Source organism: Macrosteles quadrilineatus, unplaced genomic scaffold (assembly GCF_028750875.1).
Source record: "Macrosteles quadrilineatus isolate MER2022 unplaced genomic scaffold, UCM_ALF_1.0 Scaffold_6__1_contigs__length_79288215, whole genome shotgun sequence".
NCBI classification, from domain to species: domain Eukaryota; kingdom Metazoa; phylum Arthropoda; class Insecta; order Hemiptera; family Cicadellidae; genus Macrosteles; species Macrosteles quadrilineatus.
In genome coordinates this window covers 37,949,819-37,973,199 of record NW_026542599.1, presented here as the reverse complement: position 1 = coordinate 37,973,199, position 23,381 = coordinate 37,949,819, and the positions used below count along the sequence as shown (strand labels likewise).

Here is a 23,381-nt window from a genome sequence, read left to right as displayed (position 1 = left end):
TAAAAAAAAAAAAAAAAATGTTTGTGAATAACAACCAAGGTTGTGTTGCCATGGAAACCAGATATCCCCCAGAATCAGCTGCGGTAAGGTAAAACAAAATTTTTTTCTATGTTATTACCTACTTATAAAAGTAAACAACTTGTAACTTTTCTACACAGGGAATCAATTGAACTTTATAACAGTAGTGTCATTTGGTGTCTGGATTAATCCTAGAATTTTTTAAATCAAGTTTACTTTTAAAAAAAAGATAGTTGAAAAAATTTTATTTTTTATTTTACAAATTGTTTATAATCTTTATAATTTAATTTTTTTTAATTTTACACTTTGACTATCTAATTACCCTTTTTTTGTAGACAATTTTACTGTGAACAAAATAGCAAAAGAAGTAATAATTTATTACCTAAGGTTTTCTTTCTAACAATTAGAGTAAAAGTCTACAAATTCGGTAAAATTAATCACAATGCAGGCAGGGCATTAATCCCTTCCCCAATGGGTTAAAAACCAATAGCAAGTTGAATGATCTATTGCCTATAGGTTCTCTCTACACCAAAACCCACTCACAACTGTTCTTATACAACGTGTCACCACTAACTGCACTTCTGCGGTATTCGTACCTGTGACTGGTCAGAATGATGGCCTGACCACTCTTCTGACAACGCCCCAGAACGTCCCACAGGTTGCGTCTTGCCACTGGGTCGACCCCTGTGGTCGGCTCGTCCAGAAACACTACGGGAGGGTCTCCGATCAGAGCCATAGCTGTGCTCAGCTTACGCTTGTTTCCTCCGCTGTAGTTCTTGCTACGTCGGTGACGGTATTCATCTAGGCCTGCCACCATGTCAAGTATTATATCACAGTTCATTAGTAATGGTTTGAGTTGTTTCAAACCATATCACCCAAAGATTAGACACAAATGCTGACATAATGTTTATTAAGAAATGACTGAAAAGACAATTTGTGTCTATACAAAATAGGAGTATGAAATCGGCAAGGAAGCTCTGTAAACCATAGGTGGTTTAAAAACATTACAATAAATAAAACAATGAAACATAACAAAAAATAAAAGATAACAATAGTGGTGGTTTTATTACATGGGTTTATTATTTTCTGTTTTTTGGACCTACTCGCTTTTTCTGACTATTTTGTCAACCTCAATGAATGATCGAGAACAGTCTACTATTAAAGTTGTAATACTTACCGAGTAGTGAGATCCAGTCGTTAATCTGAGGTTGAATCTGAGCCTCAGGGATGCCTCGTAAGTTGGCAAACAATCGTAACATTTCCTCGCCAGTTAGGAATGTGTTGATTCCATCATACTGCGGACAGTAGCCAATTTGCGACAGGTACTGTAAAAAATAGAACGCTTCATTAGCCATTAATGTATTGAGTAAACGTTATTATCATTACAAGTTAAGATCCTAGTTAAGCTACTAGATCTCAGTAATACTGGGCTTACTTAAACCCAAGTACGAGTGCAGAATGAAGTGAGATTTCTTGTGTAGCTTTGTTACTAACAGCTGTCTTGAGCCAGGACTATTTATTAAAAGTAAATGTCTATGGACAGCTGACTCCAGTTTTAAACCATCAAGACTTTACTCAGGACTGAACCTGGACATATGTGAAGAGAGGAACAAAAGTAGGGAAAAGTTTAGTTGTATTTCAAATCAGTTTTCCTCTTTATTAAAAACTGGATATAGTACAGAAACTAAATTAAATAGAGAATCATGGGTCTAATTTTTGGAAAAGCTTACAGACTTTTTAGGTTAGAACAACAACTGATCTAATAAATACAAGGTTTAACCGCTGCTATTTGGATACTGAAGTACACGTTCCGTCTACAGTATATGTACCATCCGTGTCCTCTTATGGTGTATGCTGATGTGAAAATCAAATTTTCCCCCTTAGTTTTTGATACTAAGATATATATTTTACAATAAGTTGCCTTCAATCCTATTTGGTTAACACGTTTTACTACCGCAATAGTACTTAATTTTTCATTCATATGGATCAGCGACGCACATATGCGACAGTCGGTTTCTACCCAGAATGACGTCGCATATTTGCGTCAGTGTCCCAATGTTATTAAAAGCTTATATCTTAGTAACGGTCTATTTGAAGGCCCTGAATTCTCTCCAGTGGTCTACAGGGATTTCTGTCTCATATGTGCATCACATGGTCTGTGGATATGATGATTATTCACGTCATATGATAGTTGGCAAAACTTTTTTTAACTTTGCTGCATCACTGGTCCGAATGCTTTGGGAACTGTTAACCAAGTGATACCTGGTCTATGTGTAAAATTAAAATATGTATGTCAGCCCGTGGCAATGACCGCAGCATTGCATCTATGTTATGATCAGTAGCTTACGTGTTAAGTTGTTGTAATCTAAATAAAATAGATATTGACATCAGCACACTCTTTTGGCTAATCAATATTAATTTTCATTCTATAACCAGCTACAGCCTTTTGGTGATGGAATGTCTACTTCAGTTATCAAAGGTTCCACACCGGTTACCAGTAACAATTAAAAGTAATCGAGAAATAGAAATTCTTGAAAAGAAAATGTTTATCGTACTTTGCTTCTATTCCTGACGAGGTCATAATGCTGTATCCTTGCGTTGCCGGCCGTCGGATTCTCATCTCCTGTTAGCATACGGAAAGTGGTGGTTTTACCAGCTCCGTTAACTCCTAACAGACCAAAACACTCTCCTGCGGAAACTCGGAAACTGACTCCCTGCACGGCAGCGAACGATCGGCTGAACTTTTTGGCCAAACCATCTACAACCAGCATGACGCTGTCATCTGAAAAAATTAAAATTATTAAGGATTTAAGATTTTATCAAGTATGTTAGAAATGTTCTTAACAAAAAATTTAAAGGATAACAAGGTTGAACCAAGTTCTTTTGAGATTTTTTTGGATAATACACATTAAGTATCACCATTCACTTTAAAGTAAAAACATGTTTTAACAAGCTTATAGTTATAGACAAAGTTACTGTAATATAAAAATGTGGACACTGAAATGGTTTCCAGTGATTAATTTTCTTTCTTTCTGGTGTTGACATAAGATTGGAAACGTGTTCCAGTAGGCCTAGACAGTTTAAAAATGAACTAATAATTTTAAATTTCCTTGTAAATTTTTAAGATTTTGTTATTTGGTTTAAGTAGATAACATCAAATCAAACACTTAATAAAAATTTGTAAAAGGATTCAGAATATTTGATTTTTTTTGTGGTAAGGTAAAAAGTTAAAGAAAAGGGCAATTTGCGATTTGACTGATTTTTCAAAATAAAATAAGTGTAAAAAAAGTACAGGTGTTCAAGATTCTAGGCAGAGTGCTGAGTCTAGTAATAACTAATTTAATTTGCAAGTGATAAGGTTTAGCTGGGTTAAATTCATTGTTAAAGTGTAATCGTGTTTGGTATCCAAATTTATGATACGGTGAATGGATTGGTTATTAAAAACATATGAATTCTTATAAAATTAATTACTAAATCCTAAACTTGTATCTAAAAGTGAAACCATCACCCATATCATTCTCAAATGCCTAACGTGCAGAAATATGCATAGTACATTTCATTTCAACATGCCAAAACCAATAAAGTAGCCTATACAGTTGAAAAACTCCTGTTTTATTGGTCAGAGATGGAACATGACTACCATGATCTTATAATCATCAGAGCAACTAGTAATGGTAAAAACAAAGCTTTCAACAATAGTAAGCTGAATAACTTCCATATTCGCTTAATGTAGAATGGTGGTCTTCGGGCGATGACCGAGTCAAAAACGCCAAAACACTTTCTACATCATCTGAGCAGAAGTCAAGTCGCTCTGAGGATGGCACTCTGCTTTTAGGCAAAAACATCGGTGAATGAAAGTGTTTTGTCGTTTTTGACACAATCTTCAACTAAAGACCACGATTAGAATGACTTTTTAAGACTGAAATCCACCATAAAATAAATTCTCTTAACATGTAAATTAAAAATGTAAGAGTGCAAACCATGCAGTTTGCTATGAGGGTTCGTAATATTAACAGCCAAGAATATTTATTGCACACTTTTGTTTAAATCCTGATTTTACAATAAAACGTTAAAAATTATCCCCAACAATACATACAAAACTTTTTACAATTTCAGTTCTATACACACTGTTTAGCTTTTTTACCATTGACTTGGGAACATACCAACTATATGAACCATCTGTAGCAAATGTTCCATTCAAATAGACCTTAGTTGAATGGAATGAGCCTCCTCAGAGTGAGCTCCTGTCAAAAAAATATTTTCTCTTTTTCTCAATTTAATAATAAGTAGATTTGAGTTGTAAAAATAGTAAGTGGTATTAACAGATGGTTTATACAACAAAACCTAGTAACCACCCACAGCACACTCTTTCACAGGTTTAATTAAACTAAATCAATTTTTATTCTAACTAAAACTGACTAAAACCCAGGAATAGAACGTACAGCATAGTTCGATCCAGTCAAAGATTGTATAAAACTTACACTAAAATGATGATTGTTAGTAAAACACACACAAGAAAACAATGATGAATGTTATAAAAACAAACAGAGGTAGATAATGCATAACTGTCAACAAAAACAGTTAAGGACTTACTTTAGTGCCCAAAAGATTTACAAATTTGGACCCAACAGAACGGTGAAGGTGTTTTGTACGATTCTCAGTTCTACTATTTAGTTCCTGAGTGTTTGTTTCTTTATTTTGATTTGATGAAAAACATTGAACAATTTTGTTTATAATTTTTACCTTTTCTTTATAATTGAGTAACAAATGATTACGTTTAACACATGACATAAAGGAAGAACTCAAGCCATCATTCATCTAATTGTTCATCAAGACAGCAATTAATATTGTACTGACTATTTTATTTTCTTAGTTAACAAAGAAATGGTATACAGTTTTTAAAATTTTCATAAAATAATGATTATCAAAATTAAAGTTAACTGCTTCAGTCACTCATTCCACAACTGTTTGAAACTGTTTGGTGGTGGCGATCACTGGAACTAAGTGTGTAAGTTGTGTATATCTTAGATTTTTGCAAACGGGGAGGTTCGCCCAAAAATAGTTATTTTGTTTGGAAAGTTTTGAAATATCATCAAAATGTTGACAATTTCCCAAAAATCAAACATGGCCTAAACGGGACCTCCCTGTTTTGTGTTGTGCACGCTTATAAAATTTACTGTTACCTAAGCCTTACAAACACACACACACATACACAGACAAACATCACTCAAAAACCATTTTGGGTTCAGGACTTAAATGGATGTTTTTATCCAAAATGTGAACTCGAAAATATTGACTAAAAGAATACTTTCTCCTCTTGGAGATAAAAGTAAAAACAGGTGACAGTGCCAAGAAATACCCACACATTGATGTTACAAACCCACATAAATTCCCCCGTTTATCAACATTTATGTTTACCTCCTCCTTTTTTGACTTTCTCTTTGTTATTTCTTTGTTCCTCAACTGATCTGTTTATACCCAGTTTTTTACTGAGTTTTTCCTTCATATATGCAAAATCTGGTACATCATGTGAAGTTGAAATTACGTTCATTTTTACATCTACAAAACACAAGTGGACATTCAAGCTTGCAGATAATAGGTTGAACAAAAGTAAGAGAAAATTAAATAAACTATACCATGGTGCATGGACAGTGTAAGCTATACAAATAGAGAAATTTTGGTAAAATATCACGTACGGTCCTTCGGCACTCTATCACTCTATATCAAAACTGATTAAACCAACTGAATTTTAAGTTATTTTATAAAATTGTCAATGATTTGAACTTTGATAACTTTTTTTTAGAAATCTACAATATAATTTACTTGACGATAAAAAATATTAACAAAGATTTTATTTGAGTCTCAGCACATGACTCCATTTCACATGTGGAGCGAATTGCACATAATGTTGCAAAAGGATAATGGAAAATGAAAAGACAAAAACGCATTTTGGGTTTTCAAATCACTAAGTGAAGTGTGCTCTATCTGCTTTAGTCAGCAAGTTCAACTTTACTACAACCGTAAGCAACTAACATGAACATGTGAAAGGTGTTCTAAAGAAAATATGAATGAAGGTATTCAAATTACTGAATAAAGCTGTTTTTAATAAGCCATTCGAAGACATTCAGGATTAAAATGGTCAAATGATTTAAACTGTAATTCAAAGTACCTGCATCGGGAAGAAGAGGTAACTGTACACTACTTTTAGTGCAGGCTGCAAACAAAATTAAACCAAATAATTAAAACTTGCACACAACTTGAAAACGGCTGCGAGAAGTGTAATTTTCCATGCCATAAAATATAAATTGTACAAAGTAAGGTGATAAACTCAATTTTAAGGTATGGCTAGTTGAATTATTTACTTGTGAAAGTAAAAAAAAGAGGTCTGTGAGGGGCTCAATTTTCAAGCCAAGCCAAGCCTGGCCTAAAAGCTCGAGAGATCGAGCACAAAGTCGAAAAATCTAAAAACTAAAAAAGTGGTTACACACACACCTAGAATAGTGATGAATTTATACAATGATAACAAATTACTGTGAATGTGAAGATTGTTGAGGTATAAATAACTGTCTATCTTCATTTTTGGAAGTTGTTATTAACAACGTGATGCTTGATTCAAATTATACAAAATCCCTAGGTATTTAAGACAATTCCAAAAGAAATCAACGAACGTGATTTAAAAAAGTGAAAATGAATAAATAAAAGATTGTTATTTTTTTTTAGAATATTGTACAACCTTAGGTACCAATACAGAAACAGAATACAACCTGACTTCATTACTCTTTGCATTCACAGGTGAAAATAACACATTCGTAAAAAAAGCTGAAACCAAAATATAAACCATATACTGTACATAACTTTAAAACTTCTTAACTTACCATTTTTGATTCTAACAGCATCGACCCTGTCTCTTTCGTCTCTCACATCCGAATCTTCCGAAAGCAGTTTGTCAAAATCTTTGCCGACCCATTGGACCTGAAAATGTAATGGAATTTGTAACCAACACAATACCTTTGGTAACACCATAGACTAACCAACATAAGTAGACTCATCATCCCATTGTAAATTTTAAGCTTGTTTTTTGTGTCTAGTTCATGTATGTCAACACTGATCGCTAGTGTAGACGAAATTTTCTTTCTATTATTTTAGGGTTATTTTCATGATTTGTGATTTACTGTTTGGTTATATAACTAGGAGACGAGTTAATTTTTATGATTAGATCGTTTTATTTAACTAAACAAGGGTTTAAATGACTGAAATAACAAGAAACAAATTGTAATCAAAACACAACCTCTATAGTCTGAGGTACAGAACTAACAATAAAATTAGCTTCAGCTGTTCCATAAGGATGAGAAATCTACTAAGGGAGTATGTTTTATCTATGGTAATACACTCTTGTATAGTAGTGTATTTGACTATTGATAGAAGTAAACATCCCCATATTAATGCTATAGCCAGCTAATGCAAGCATTGTAGCCTAATTAGATTAGGTTAGGCTTGTACAATGCTGACAAATCAGGGTACAGATGAGTATTGAATCACATTACAGCGTTCTTCGGCATTTTTCAACCATTAAAACCTTAAAAAGGTAGCAGGGCCGAAGTTCGTACCATCAAAATACTTTTGACTTCTCTTGGGATCAAACCGCCAACCTACGGATCAAAGCACTACAACTACTCAAACACCCAGCTTGTGTGAAATAAATTAATTTTTAAGTTAATCGTCTGGGTAGCCGAGTGGTTATAGTGTTTACCCTCAATCTGAAGGTCGCTGGTTTGATCTTAACTGGATTTTGGTGGCATTTTTCATTGAGCTATCAATTAATGTTGTTAGCTAACAAAAGGTTGATGTTAGATAGTAACAAGATCAGGGCTTGAACCGTTCCCTTTCAAATAATTCCCATAAGATCAACAATAATACCAAATTAAAAACCAATATCGTCTCAAACATACCTTTAGCCAGTGAAAAGCACGGCTCATGTAGCCGTATTCTATGAGCAGGAGGATACCCATGTAGAGCATCCAATCAAAAGCGAGGAAGATGACGTACTGCAGTAGACCGTTGGGATTCTCATTAGTAGGAAATGACAGGTACAATTTTTCTAGAAAACAAAATTTTGTTAAGTTAAGGAGTTGTTATTCTTGGAATGGAAAGGTAAGAATTGCGTTAACCAACCTGGAAAAATTAGGATCACGGAACAGTCTAGACAAACTTCATAAAATATCTCAGAACCTAAAAAATAAGAGTGTTTGTACTTAAAAAGGGCAATATTTCATCATGTGTTCATAAGAGAAAAAAGTGAAAAAACGTAAACATAACTTTGAAAGAACCTGATAAAAAAGCAGATGTATAAAAGTATTTACAAAAGAAATAATAAGCAATAAGCATAAGAGATTAAACTTTAGTAGACTTCTGCACCACAGACAGGAAATTTCAATTGTAGAAATACTCCTAAATTTTAACTAGAAGCCAAAACAACTTCCTTCACAAAGCAAATCGTAAGCCACTACTAAATCCAACATCGCTATTCAAAACTGTTTATAAATGTTTCACTATTGACATTCAAAAATGTATCAGTGAATGTAGAACGATATGTTGTCATGTGATATCATAAAGTGGAGGTAGTTTCTGTTTAAATCCCCTTCAGCATCCCACGGACCTTCAAAGTTTCAATCTTAATCTTATGGAAGTAAACGATTCGTTCCATCGCGGAAAAGAGTAAAAATCTCTTTACATTTCCACTATTTACATTTACTCTAGAGATTTTTTTTTATAAGTGGTTAGGTTGAGTAACGTTTCTATAATGAATGGCAGTTGGGAGTAAAAAAGTGCAATTTTCTCTTCTGCGTCCTCAATTGATTTTCACCCAACAAGTACACACTCAACAAGCACAGGTAAAGGAACTTTTTTACATGTATGTATCCTTAACAGTTTGTGAATATCACCATACTCTCTACACACATAGCAATCCTTACTACTAGACCTTTTCAACTTCCCTATAACACAGCTTTTGAACATTTCTTTCCAGCGAACAAATGAGAAAATCCACCACCTCTCAACTCATCTGCAACTAACTAAACCTCACACAACCTCACCGATTTGACACTTCTTGTACAGCATCAGAACCTGTCTCTGATACGGTGTACAAGAGCTCAACGCCTTCACAGCTGCCATGGCCGACACTTTAGGGTCCGTTCCGTTCAGTGATTGGGCCGTGATAGAAGCCAAGACACTGGAAGCTTTTAAAAACTATAATCTGAACCTCAAGTCGCTAAAAGTGTATGTAGTGGGTTTGAGTTTGAATTGTTTGGGGAAGGATGTATTTGGAATGAGAGTAGTGATTTGACACCTTGCATTGGGATGGAAACGGGTTTATTAATTTCTTAGTGTGATTTTGTTTGAATCAGAAAAGATAAATCACAATAAAAAGGTTTAGGTCTGAGAATCACAGTTAATTTCTAATTAAAACCGTTATAATGTATATTTAAATTAACTTTTAATCAAATTATTTACTCAAAAAATAAAAATAAACTAGATACTTTAATTCTTAAATTTTAAAATAGTATGATAGTGAAAACAAGAGAAGAATTCTGTGCCATTCATTACTAGTATTCATTTATTTTATTTGTAGGCAGATTTTATTTTATTACAGTAGAGTCCCCCAAACTCGGCGTAATGTGGACTAGAAGGGTGCCGGGTTTGTTAAATGCCGAGTTATCGGGAACTACCGGTAGGGTTAAAAATAAGAGCAATACAATTTTTAAGCTTTTTAACTGCCTTTTTTATTTATATTTATATTAGAAGTCAGTATTAACTCATCAGATACAGTACAACAAATCCTTGGTATAAGTTGCAAATAATTTGGCTTGATCTGGATTGAGTCCACATTTAACTCGTACTAAAAAAAAATCACTAATTTTCTGAGCCAGGCAATGGCCGAGTTATCCAGACTGCCGGGTTATCAAGTGCCGAGTTTGCGGGACTCTACTGTAATAATTTAAGTGATTTGATTGTTTTAACTTTTCAGAGATAACGTAATGGAGAGACCTCGCCAGTACTGATTTTGCCTCTTAAATGAATTATTTTTCTTAATGTCCTGGAAAAGGTTTGATAATACACATAGCTTCATCTAGTACTAGGCTGTGGTGTGACAGAAGCGGCAACACCGCTGTCCCAGCAAACCAAAACAGCTGTTGCACTAATTTATAACGGAGCATCTACGCAATGTTAATGTTAACACCTTTGTTATTACTGTTTTTACCATGGCAAGGCTGGCCAGTGGCCAGTATGACGTTGCTACACACCATTGCCGCGTCCTTGCATTAGAGGAGGCTATGTAATACACGAAGAAATGTTATTGAGTTCTAAAACATTAATATCACTAGTTGCTACTCATTCGAAAACAAACTGGACATTTTAAAACATCACTTATCGACAAAATAACTACATTATCTATTAGCTATAACTATAGCCTACTTACTACAATAACATAAATCACATTCTAACAATTCACAAATAATTTCAACAAATCTTTTTTTAATAATCCTTACCAGTGCACATGGCGGCCTTGAGTTCCTTGTTGTCGCACTGGCTACAGGCGCTGTCCTCAGACAAGATGTAGGCAAAGTTCATGATGGCGCTGCCGAAGGCGTACGTTGGGTCGAGACTCAACAAGTAGTCCAAAGGCACGATTAAAGCAGACGACACAAAAGTGCCTTCACTATCAGACAGTCGCAGCATGAAGTGCATCACCATTGGAGCAATCATACCTGCCGACAAATAACAAACGATATACATTTGGACACGTTCACAGCACTAATCTGCTATCTACATATTATACAATTTTCTCTTTGGCAATTACTATTACAGCTAATTTAAAATTTCATAACACTCATAACAGCATTTATTACACAAATAAAGATGAATAATTTGGTTTTTATAATTTGAACTTGTTAAACATTTGATGGTGCTGATTATATAATTTTACCTAACTTTCTAGGGTATGTAAGGCTGTTCTTATGTTTTGTATTATCAGTAACTAAAGCCAGACTGATGAGGAATCTTTTCTGGGGCCTGGAGTGACTCTTTTCAAAACAAGCTATAGTTCAACTTTAGAAAATTAGTGAGGGTCAAAAATATGCTTTCAGTGTGATAAACTCATTTCTTCAAGTGAACCATTCCTACACTAGATGATTCCTTCTTGTTTTGTTATTACAAAAATAACACCTGTTACCAAAAGCGCAAAATAGGACTACTGACCAAAGTATATACATCTACCTACGACAAATTATTTTATTCTATTTTAAATTGAATATTAATTAAAATCATAACGAACCTGTGAATAGTGTGAGCAGGGTGAATACAGACGCAGCAGTTGTGGCTGATTTGCCGATGAAGCTGTAAACGTAAGCACACATCGTCGCACTGACACCGTACGTCAACAAGATCAGGGAAAACACACCTGCAAGGAGAAACATGTCAACAACATCCAGAACTATTGTATGCAATTGTCCAGATTAAAAGTACCATTACCTCAAGGAATTTTTACATGCCTACATTAATTTTCAATCTTATATTACAACTACAATATATGTTTAATTTTACTTATGGTATCCACAATCATCTCTCAAATAACATAATCACATTCTATATTGTCCGGCCCACCATAATTTCCTTACCGTAATCTCTAGCCTCGGTGAACAGCTCGGCCGAGTCCATCGCCCAGATGATGAAGAACATGGTACAGCCGGACAGACAGTAGATGATGTAGTCCCAGGAGAAACATGCTGCCCAGTAAGTAACCGGCATCACTCCTGTCATCAGCTGCAACTGCTTGGCATTGTTGACCCTCTCAAAGTGAGGGAAGTGGATGAAGTCCATCACGAACCCCTTGATGCCCATCGGTACCAGAATGAGCCACATGAATGCTGACATCCACAGCGATATGTCGTTGAGTTGACTGCACGCGCCCTGTTACATGGGGACGTTTGAGCGTGAATATTTTGACAGAGGTACATTTTTAAAATTGATTTGTAGTATTAGGGATGGCCTAATGCCAATTCTAGATCGCTCAACATTCTATTCTAATAGTATCACAGAATCATTGTTCCTCGATACTTTCTCACAATATTTTCCTGAGATCTTGACAATATTGATTTGACTGTAAAATTGTAGCCTAGATTTTTGAAAATTGAAACTTGCAGACATTTTCCATAATCGTGAAATTCCCTTTGTGGAAAAATGTTGAAATCATTCAAATTTTACCTTAAAAAAGGGATAAAAAAAAACAGTAGTGAAAACCCCCTACTTTATCAATTTCTATTAAATTTGGAATACAATTATAACCTCTACCTTAATCTGTTAACTTCTCTTCAACAAGAGTCTTTCTACACCTCAATTCTATATTTTCAGGAAGACGTATCTTTCTTCCAAGCTTAAATCTTCCTTGGTTGAAAATTGGAACAAACTGGTATGGTAAAATGTGTAAGTTAACTGTTAATAACACTGGTGATAACAATTTCCTAGTCACCATTGGACCTCAAGACATCTTATTTTCCAACTTAAATCTTCCTTGGTTAGAATAAACTAAAAAGTATGTTAGGGGGAGTAAAATAATCAATTTTTTTTTTGTGTAGTGAAAAATTGTTGGACTACTTTTTCCAATGGTGTGACTTATCTGGGGAGCGAGCTGGTAAAGCTTGGTACTTCGGTCCTCAAGGTCCCGGTTTCAAATTCCGCCAATAACCAATGGATTTTAGCTACGTGATGATGCAGCAACCTTCTACTGTATGCCTAGGAAGTAATGGTTCCGGGCTAGACCCTACGTCCTACGATGTGAGGTGTAACTTACCACAAAGTTCTTGATGTCCAGTGGATGATTGGTGGTGGTGATAGTGTTGTTAGCCGTGTTACTGCTGGCCCGCAGCAACGTATTGGATATCAGATTGACAGCGATGGGTGATGAGTGGAAAGCAATACCGTTGTACAACGCGGTTGCCGTGTTGGCACTCGTGTTGAAATCTGCTGCGACAATCACCTTGGTCTTGTACCTGGCCACATTCTTCTCACCTTGTTGCAGCAGAGCTACAAACAAAAGAATAAGTGTAATTTTAACTAGAATATTTTGTCTCAAGATTATTTTTATATGCTATTCCAAAAAAAGCAACTCATTTAATAAAAATTTCTCCTATTTTGGCTGGATCATGTTCATGTTACAAATTGAATACGACTTAGTTGCCAATGTGTTGCAGCCCACTAAATTCCTGACCCCACCAATTTTTTTTCCTTTTAAGAATATTTACGATTTTGCTGCCCCTATAATATAAATAAGGTTCAATATAATAAAAATATTAATATAGTTCAAACAGATCAGATACCATTACAAAGAGAATAATAGGGCATTCCCAGTAATCTATTACCATCATAATAGGGGATACATCAACAATAATAGTATTATTTATCTTATTAGTCCTACGTTAAATAGCGCCTAGCTATATCTTTCCTACCCTAGTTTAACTATTATTACCATAGTCTTTCTGTATGTCACTTACCACCAATCATATCATCCTCCACAGACATAGCAGTTCCCTCCTGTCCTTTGACCAACATCTTGTAAACGTCCTGGTATTGGTAGGGTCCACTGACGTACGAGTCTGTCCGTCCGTAAGTTCCCAAGTTCATAGTCAGCGGAGGGTCCCTGTTGGACTGCATTACGTCCATCAGTCCGTTCTTCACTGTCATCCAGGTCATCAACAACGGCAGCAGGAACTGTGACAAAAATATATCATGGGTTACACATTTTAACAATAATGTAAACTGAATTTATAAGTGGCTGAAAAATGGATTTTTTAATAGAGGTGTAGCAAAGCAAAATTTGTTTTTATAACCTCTACCTTAATCTGTTAACTTCTCTTCAACTAGAGTCCTTCTACGCCTCAATTAACCGGGGTCAAAGATATAAACAACAATTTTTCTGATTTATTAATTAGATTTTGTAAAAAGAAAAATATTCCTGATTAATTTCAACTAGTTGGCCAAATTTCCACTCAAGTTTGCTACTACAATTAATTCCTATCAGACTATTTTAGTTTGGTCTGCTTTTGAACTGGTAGCTCTTGAAAATGGCTTTTGTAGGATTATAACAAACCAATGCTAATCAAGAGTGGATCAGAAACTTTTGATTCTAGATTTGTGAAAATAGAACTTGGAAACTTTGTTAATAGAAAAGTTGAGAAAGTTTTTCACATCTCTTGTTTAGCACTCTTAGTTAATATTGCCGTCTTTATTTGACTGATTTTCATTTACACCATTCTACTTACAAATACAATAGACGTCACTGGTCTTCGGGTGGTAAACAGCATTCTCTTGTGGAACAAACTCTTGAACTGTTGACAGAATAAAGGAAGACCTCGCAGCCTCTTGTATTCCAGAGCTATGGACAAGAAAATAGTTATAAATATTAATTGTAATTGTATAAATAAATTAATAAAATAAATACATATTTTGATTTAAATGGAAGTGATTAGCGGGCTTGGGTGATTTCTTCAAATACGTTTGGAGTGAAGGTGAAATTCAATACAAGAGTTTAATTTTAATCTGCAGTATTCCTGCAAGCTATTCATTTCCAAAAGTCTGTAATTACTTACTATACAAAAGAATTAATAGGATTTAGAATATAAATGTAACACGCATGTGTGATTTGTTATTTGTCTACTAAATGCTAGAGGTGTGCGGTTATCCGAAAAATCGGGTCGGATTCGGTTCGGTTCGGATATCCGTATCCGAACCGAGCCTAAATTTTATATCCGATACTATCCGTTATATATCCGACTTTTTCGGATAGACAACATATTTTGGCGTTTTGGACAGAAAACTAAATCTTCATAACCATCAATAGTTTCCCTGGACAAAATTACAGCAATACGTTTCCAACGACGACGACGTAACAGCAAAGGACAAAGAAGCCGTATGATGCAATACCGATGTCTAGTTTAGTCGTTATCAGTTGTTTTGCTTTATGATTAGATTCGTCTGGAACGTTATCAGCTGTTTTGCTTTACGATTAGATTCGTCTGGAACGAACATACATGAAGCAGAAAAGAACTTCCATGGTCAACTCGTGCTTGTCTCCTGATACTAGGGGCGCTATGCGTAATGGTTTTTTTTACAGTACTGTTTTAAATCATAAAAATCTAGCCTACTTATGTGCTGTTACGTAAACAATAGATTTAATGTTTCCCGAAAAAAGTCAGAATAGAAACAATAGAAAGGCAACACAATAGAAGGGTGGGAGGGGTTGGGCAATGACCTCGAAAGGAGCCAGGGTAACGGGTAGCAACAGTGAGTCGAGTAGGCCGTGAGGGGGGAAGGGGTGGGTACGACCTTGAAGCTATATATAGACTTGCACTACTTCCCTAAATCTAAAGGACTGGCGAGTGGTATTCCAATCACAGGACAAGATACGTTTTTTTTCGAGTATTCATTGCCCGGTTTGACTTTGGATTGTCTTATTGTGTAGAAACTTTGAATAATCAAAAATAAAATTAGAACTAACCACGATTATTTAGTATTGATTGTGTATATTAAATGATTAAATGATAGGGACCAGGGGAAATATACAAACTTTTGTCATGATTTGAATTTCAACATCAAAATACAATATTGCACAATCAAGATATTTTAGGTCATTGACCTTTATTATACATCCGGTATTGCTGTTTCAGGAGAAACACGTTGATAAATTATAGATTGATATTCCCGTGGTTAAAAAGAATTATTTTATAAACCTATAAAACAAAATCATAAAATCTTACATAAAGATAATAACAATAACAGCAATTGTAAAAAGGGTATGAAGATAACAACGTCATTATACTTTCTCTTTGTTCTTCTATTTCTTGGGTTTCCCTTCATCACCATTCAACAAGTTGCCTAGTTGCCCATGTCGTTATCAGCTTTTGTGACATAGCGCACAGCAGGGGGTAAAACTTGACGAAAATCGGTTAATTTTTACCTATTATTTAATTACCAATGTACTTGATTGGTAATGTATTAATAAATTTGCCGGTTTTTGTCAAATTTTACACCAAATTTATTGGAATTTCAAGGTGAATATCAATAAAACAATTATTACCAAATATGTTTAAAAGATTGATTTGTGGTACCTATTGGGTTCCCCACTGAGTGCAGCCGAGCGGCACTAATGAGGGTTGAAGTGAACAATAGACGGCTTATCAGACCCGACCCTCTCCAGTGGTCTAGAGAAAGCTTGTAAAAAAACTATTGTTGCACACACGCGTGACTTGTTGACCTTGGGCTGCTTCAACTTTAATTTGTTCAAATGAACTGTGATGTTTCAAAATCAAAAACAATAACTTGGGACCATACTGCATAACAATAATGGACTGCAATAATTGTTGAATTTAAAATCCATTTTTAACAAACTTATAACTTTTTAACTTTTAAAACTTATCTTGGTATTTTACTTGGGGTAGTGAAGTTATGTAGGCTAGTGTAGTTCTTGGTTCATCAAGGTTCTACTGAATTATGTTTGGCAGTGAATAAGTGTAGAATGAAATTTATAAATTCAGGGATACACACCTTTTACAGAGTTATAAAGCCTAATTGCTCTAATTAACTTGCCACAACATCAAATCTAGAGCCCAGTTTAGTGTATTAGTGATGTTTTCTAAACTTGGCAAACCCCAAGAATGCCACTTAAGGCCAATAATCTGTTCCAAAAACGTAAGGAAATACAATGTGAAAATAAAATTGAGATAGAAATCCTTGTCTTGTGAGAACCAGGAAACAACATAAAACATAACCTCAAGTAAACAAACCCAAACGTTTTGACATCAGTCCTGCTGAGCTTAAAAGTTGTGTGAAGATTTCGGCTGCTAGTGTACTTAATTCAAGCAACCAACTTTTGAAAATAGATGTTGTGAATTGTGATTTTCAAGAGAGAAAAACTGTGGACGTGGCTAATTTGAAATTTTATAATTCAAAATCGCCATTTATGTTTATTTACACAGCTTTACAGTGTTTTATATGTTAAAAATGCATATGCAGCTTATTATTAACCGCGCCGAACTATCCGAATCCGAACCTCCCAATATCCGATCCGATCCGAACCGAGCCTCAACTATCCGATCCGAATCTGATCCGAAATGAAATTTCACTATCCGCACACCTCTACTAAATGCAATTAGTAAAGATCTGTGGAATTAAAACTAGGGTTTAAACAAGTAAATTGAGTTCAGAAATCTTAATTGTGACTTTATTTCAAAATTTAACTAAAATAAATTACCTTCTTGGCTGTTGTTTCGAACCATTGTGTTTTCCTTTGAGTTTCTACTTGATTTATCAAAATCCATCTTCTCTTCTCGAGCCAGTTGTCCCACCCTGGTAAATAATATATTATGAACACAAATGTTAAAGAAGCACTATAAACAAGATGTACAAGAGAATACTATATAAAAGAAGTTTATTGATAGGAAACAAAAAAATTAATGTTAAAAATGGGATCACTTTTTAGAAAACTGGATTTTACATGATACATAAGTTCACTGGTAGGAACCCAAAGCTTTAAGCTTAGATCATCATTCTGCAGGGTATGAATCTTAAGTATTTGGATATTTTAATATAACTTTTTCATGTTTTGAATTTGACTGCTTTACACGTTTGTTTCCAGTTTTTACATTTCCTGTCATTGGCTAGTTTATGTACTTTTAAATTCTACTATCCTTGTACATAGACAAGATCATATTACACATCCTATAACCTCACGAAACTTTCAACTAACCAGTACAGGAGTACACAATAGTCTCTTAAAAATAATTCCATTAGATTTTGAATATCAATTACATGACCAATATCAATTTTTTCAACAAAAAAGTCTTTTAATTGTGTAGAGTTTAAAACTAAGAGCCAATTGTAATTACATCCTCCCATGGTATACTTACTTGAGGAACACCTCTTCCATAGTTGTACACGAAATTCCCATCCCATCAATTCCCATTTCCACTTTCCGAGCTTCAAGAGCGGCAAACATTCCTGGCAAATTTGAAGCATACTCTTGAGGCACCGAATACGTCACCTGTAAACCAATTGCAAAATAGTAAAATATTATCTGAATTAGCATAAAATACAGAGAGTGTTGCAACAGCGTCTAAGAATTCCAAATCCCCGTCAAGTTGACAAAAAGATGAGGTAAGGGTTTTGAACATGTTATCTGAAAAGAAAAAGCATGTTAGATAAATGATAAATTAATACTAAATGGCTCTGGCCACTAAAATGAGCACTGACAAAAAAGGAACAAAAAAGTACAGAATGTACAAAAGATTGATCATTTATTTAACCAACAATGTATTTAGGCACATGAATAGATTTTTAAGCGTCAAAATACACTCATTAAAAAGAAGTTATTAAAAAGCTATCAAGTTTAGCTAGCTAATCTATAAATTGATAGATACACATAACAAAAAGTCACTCTCCACCAACACACGTAGGCTGTTAGTTTAAATTTATCACTTCACCAACCTGTGTCGGGTGGATGTTTTTCACCTCAGCAATCACGACCTTGGACTTGATTGTTTGAGTGATTGGATCTACCGGACTTTGCGGAGATTTCATCACAGTAAGGTGGTATCCAGTACCTAAAATCATTAATATAAATTTTAAGACAAACTTTTAATTTATAATTGATAGAATTTTAATTCACCCACTAAATAACCCCAATAATCACCCACTAATGACAAAATCTAACTCATTCTCTAAATCCAGTGGAAAGGTTAACTTTGCATCATTCTAAATTTAGTTAAATTCAGTAGTAGCAAAAACTCAGTGTTTGGGAAATGCCAATTTATTAAGGAAAAGATACAAAATTTCAACTAGGTAATAATAAGCTTTTTTCAATTTTATTTCTTTTATTTAGAGACACTGTGGTAACGACACATAGTGTTAAAATAGATAAATTTAAGAAAATGTATGACTTATTTTTCTATTAAAGTTCATAATTACGGTATTAATCCATAGTGACTAGCTTAGCTAGGCTAATGACCAATGCTCCGGTTGTTGCAAATGTGTTACGTTAAGTAATATGTTAGTTACAGTTATTAATAATTGAAACTGCAAATCATGTTTGGGTCAACTATATTTCAGTGTAGAAGGGTCTTATAAATTTGTACTTTAAGCAAGTTGAAATTGGTGTTTTTCTAAGGTGTTCTTTTAGGATCTGCCAATGGATTGGAAGGGTGAAATCTGACACATGTTTAGTGTTGTGATAGTGTAGGTTCCTATGTCTGGTTTGTTGGGAAGATATTGCACAAAGTATGGTTTGACGGATGTAAAGTCTTTGTTCCTTGACTCACCATAAATCCGCTTAAGGAACAGTGTGGTCCCGTAACACTTCACTCTGCCGTGGTCCATGATGGCTATTCTATCTCCCAACACGTCAGCTTCCTCCATGAAATGTGTCGTGATCAAAACTGTGCGTTCCCCTCGCAGTTTCTAAAGAAAATCACTTATTAAAACCACATAGAAACTTTTAATGGTACAGATTGCAGATTCACAGTGTCTTATAGCCTCTGATGTTTCAACAATTCTTGATACTTGTTGACTTTGGATCCATAGAATCTCCCGCAATCACAGTGACATAATTGATCACTTTCTAAGATTGAGACAAAATTATAAATTTTGTATCGCACCAAGTTTTAGTCTTTTTCCTTGATTGCGCAATAGTAGAAGATAACAATTTTTGAAAATTCTTTAAAGTAAAAAAAAATTATCAGTAAAATTCTAGTCAAATCCAAAATCAGGAACTGAAGTTAAAATTTTAGTATCAGAATCTGAACCAGAATTGAACAGTTTTGGATTTTACAAATCACAAGTTTTTAGCATAACAATTTTTTAATTTTTTTTTTTTAGTTTGGATCTTTAAGTACATATTATTCATTTGGTCAATATAAACTTGCTGTAACCAGTTTTCTAAAAAAGATCATAATTGAATTAACTTGCCGTAGAGTATCAAAGTACACACTATAAGAATTTTTAAAACTATAATAGTTGATGAAGACATAAAACTTTCAACTAGGCATGGTAAAAAAATCATTTGTAAAACAGAAGCCTGTATCGTACAGAAGAAAATTCGTCATTGGATTAGTTGAACTTGAATTATATTTTATTTCTGGCTGCAGCTTTAATATTGGAAAAATGGAAAGGAATATCTGCTTTTTGGGTTCTTTTTGGTGCATGTAATTTAATGAACACATTTTTTGTGGGGGGGGGGGGAGGGTTGGGTAATTCGACCTCTAGGTTAAAACTAATACTGTCAAAATATTTTCTAAAAAGCATTAATAGTTTACTCTTTTACTCTGCAACCAAAAAAACTTCCCCAACAAAAGTGTATACATCCACATCAATTGTAGATGAAAATGGGAAAAACTTATCTTTATGAACAGCTAAGTAATTACCAAAAGCAGATCCCACATTTCTCTTCTGGATTCAGGGTCCATTCCTGATGTCGGCTCATCCAAAACTAGCACCTGAAATTATATTTATCTGTTAATATTTAATTTTTTTAGATCGGCAAATTTATACAGACATTTAAAGAAAAATTCTTTGATCAAATTTAATATGTTCAAAAAGTGTAAAAATGGAGCACAAATGCAGGACAAGTGGGGATCTCAAGTGATATTTTTGAAAGACTTCTCATTTTGAACTGAAAATTAATCCCCAAGTCCAAGTCAAATACCATGATAGGTATTGTGAATTCTCTTTATCACTAAGATTGAGAAAAAAAAGTCAATCACTCAGGTTAAGATAAAAATATCACCGTGTGGCCCTGACTTTATCTGAATAAATCAAGGATTTAATTTAAGACAAGAACATTTTACGAAGATTTTGAAATAATAATACTGATCCCCGAAATACGGTATTGCTGGCAGTAACTTTGTCACGGGTAATCACAATTCAATGAAGTAGTAAAAACAGAAGACAAAAAATAAACACTTAAATGAGCATTAGGCACGTCCCAAGGTTTTTAGGACAGCTAGTATCGTTGAGACTGTAATTTGAAATACATGGCTATGTACTGCACAACGAATGTGAAATGGAGTTTATTTTCAAATCCCCTAGTAAACAGGCGTTGCACTTGTTCTCACCTGAGGACTTCCCATTAGAGAGATAGCCAGGGAGAGTTTTCTCTTCATCCCTCCGGACAGTTTATCAGCAAGAACATTCTTCTTGTCCATGATCCTCAGCAGTTGCAAAAGCTTCTCACCCTCCTGTCCAGCCAGAGTGGGACCCATGCCTTTCAACTGGAATAGACATACACAGGTTAAAACACAGGAGATAGTGCTTACCTCTTCCAAACTCTATTTATGTTTCTCCTAACTTTATAAATACAGAAATCCAAATGTTAAAACCAGTTTCCAGTGGACAGACAGTAGCTAAATGCCTGATTTGAAGTGTGACACGCAACAAATTCTCACTTCCAGTCAACTTCAACAGGGCTGTTCATTGTTTGTCCTAGTAGCTTTTCGCACCAAGCCACAATCTCTACCAATTCTCTACACTTGACAAAGTCTCTCAGTGGATGAAATATTGTGTGCACAGTGTATCTTCTACACTTTCAAGGTAAGCTAGCTGCTATCCTCCTTTTTCTACAATTCAACCTACCATACAGTACAGTCTCCTGGTCAGATCGCTTGGACATTGATTAAACCTAACAGTTTACCATACACCTGTCAAATATAAGCCAAAGCGAAGTTCTTAGCTCAGCTTCCAGGTTGAAGCATATGACGGTATATAGCTTTCAGCCAGTTTTGGTTGAGTTATATTTGGATACAAAGTTGTAAGTGGATGTTTGATTAGTCTACCATCTGATACATAAAAGGAAGCTAAAAGAGTTCATGAGATTTGCTTTTGCTCATTCAAATTTAAACTACTGATTTATTTTTGCATGACAACATCAATTACATAATCTTTTATGGGTGAAATTAATATTTTATGGTCGTACTTTTTATACTTTAAACTTTTCTTAGAAATGGCGACCATACAAAGTAGGTATTTTAAGCCAAGTATGAATGGAGACGAGTGTATGATGAGTGGCGCGATCTTGTAGTCTTGTCAGTGACTAAGGCCGACATATTCCTTAGACACAGCTGTTAATTAATAGCCATACAGCTAATGGCGACTAAGGGACACAGTTTATTGTGGAATCCGAACCACATTTTTCCTTGGTATATACGAATTGGTCTAATTATCAGGATAGTACTGCGGATAGTCATAGTACTCACTCGTGCGGACGTTAATCCACACCAGGGAGTATCGCATCCACAGTGTATGCCTATAATTATCCACAATTCGTGACCTCCTAGTAGCTGGATTACAGGACGACGCCACCCGTCACAGTCCTGTTATAAACTGAAAATTGAACAAATAAAAACTTGACGAACCATTCCGAAGAAGACCAAGTGTTCCATAACGGTGAAGTAGGGGAACAGCAAGTCATGCTGTGGACACAATCCTAGACTGTTGCGGAATCTGTCCATGTTCTCAAATATGTTGTAATCTTTGGCATAAACAGCTCCAGCAGTGGGAGAGAACATGCCTGTGAAACACACAATTGGTTAATCTTGTTAATTCAAATAAATGTTTCTTGTACAGGGTTTAGTAACAATCTAAATCTCTCTACAATCTAACACATACGTAACAGAGAGGGTGTCGGATTAGGGTAAAAAAATTCCAAGTTTAACCTATAAGCTAAGAAAAGCCAACTTATGAAGGTGTAGAATGTACTACTACAACGACTACACAAGAGTTAAACTACCACAAAAAACAAATGTTTGTGTAAGGCTGAATAACATCCATATATGAATTCCAAAGTACCCATGAACTTTTGAGAAAACTACAAGTCACACCCCCATAAACCATATACTTAAAATGTCTGTCATGACGAGAAACCTTGCGCAAAACTATCCATTATTTCATAAATTGCCCTTTAAGGTCATAATTCCTTTCCAAAGGGAACTTTCCAATTTCCATATACATAATGTTAAAAAAAAATACCTCAGCTGTACTTATTTGTGTATTATTCTTTCAATTTATTGCCTTATTAAAATCAGGTGTGATTATTTGTTTGTATTACTGTATTTTGTTTTGCTTATTTCAACTTAACTTAACCAATCAATAGTTTTATTAATACTTATGACGTCAACGGGGTGAGGCCTGTGGGTAACAGCTAGTTAAGTATAATAAGTGTTCTGAACTCAACAATTCAGTCGACTTATTCTACTAAATTCAGCAATCTATTGCACACTATACCATCATTTATGTCCCCATCAACTTCCCAGTCTAAAAACTGAAGT

The 23,381-nt window shown here is 34.6% G+C and overlaps 2 protein-coding genes across 4 annotated transcripts in view; both read right to left on the bottom strand.

Annotated features, from left to right (window-relative positions):
- Window positions 1-23,381, bottom strand: part of LOC128996316 (phospholipid-transporting ATPase ABCA1-like) — a 114,938-nt gene that overhangs the window by 65,876 nt on the left and 25,681 nt on the right. The gene's annotated exons all lie outside the window — the stretch shown is intronic.
- LOC128996315 (phospholipid-transporting ATPase ABCA3-like) overlaps window positions 1-23,381 on the bottom strand; it is a 46,947-nt gene that overhangs the window by 4,998 nt on the left and 18,568 nt on the right. Inside the window, exons 12-30 of the mRNA XM_054421559.1 lie at window positions 22,470-22,624; window positions 21,174-21,329; window positions 20,484-20,555; window positions 19,383-19,521; window positions 18,553-18,668; window positions 17,976-18,109; window positions 17,321-17,415; window positions 14,334-14,446; window positions 13,566-13,782; window positions 12,866-13,098; window positions 11,694-11,985; window positions 11,351-11,476; window positions 10,566-10,784; window positions 7,968-8,116; window positions 6,894-6,990; window positions 5,437-5,577; window positions 2,574-2,800; window positions 1,196-1,343; window positions 615-825 (exon numbers count right to left, since the gene is read on the bottom strand). Of these exons, the coding sequence (XP_054277534.1) occupies window positions 615-825; window positions 1,196-1,343; window positions 2,574-2,800; window positions 5,437-5,577; window positions 6,894-6,990; window positions 7,968-8,116; window positions 10,566-10,784; window positions 11,351-11,476; window positions 11,694-11,985; window positions 12,866-13,098; window positions 13,566-13,782; window positions 14,334-14,446; window positions 17,321-17,415; window positions 17,976-18,109; window positions 18,553-18,668; window positions 19,383-19,521; window positions 20,484-20,555; window positions 21,174-21,329; window positions 22,470-22,624 (3,040 nt within the window). The remainder of the gene's footprint in view (window positions 1-614; window positions 826-1,195; window positions 1,344-2,573; window positions 2,801-5,436; window positions 5,578-6,893; window positions 6,991-7,967; window positions 8,117-10,565; window positions 10,785-11,350; window positions 11,477-11,693; window positions 11,986-12,865; window positions 13,099-13,565; window positions 13,783-14,333; window positions 14,447-17,320; window positions 17,416-17,975; window positions 18,110-18,552; window positions 18,669-19,382; window positions 19,522-20,483; window positions 20,556-21,173; window positions 21,330-22,469; window positions 22,625-23,381) is intronic.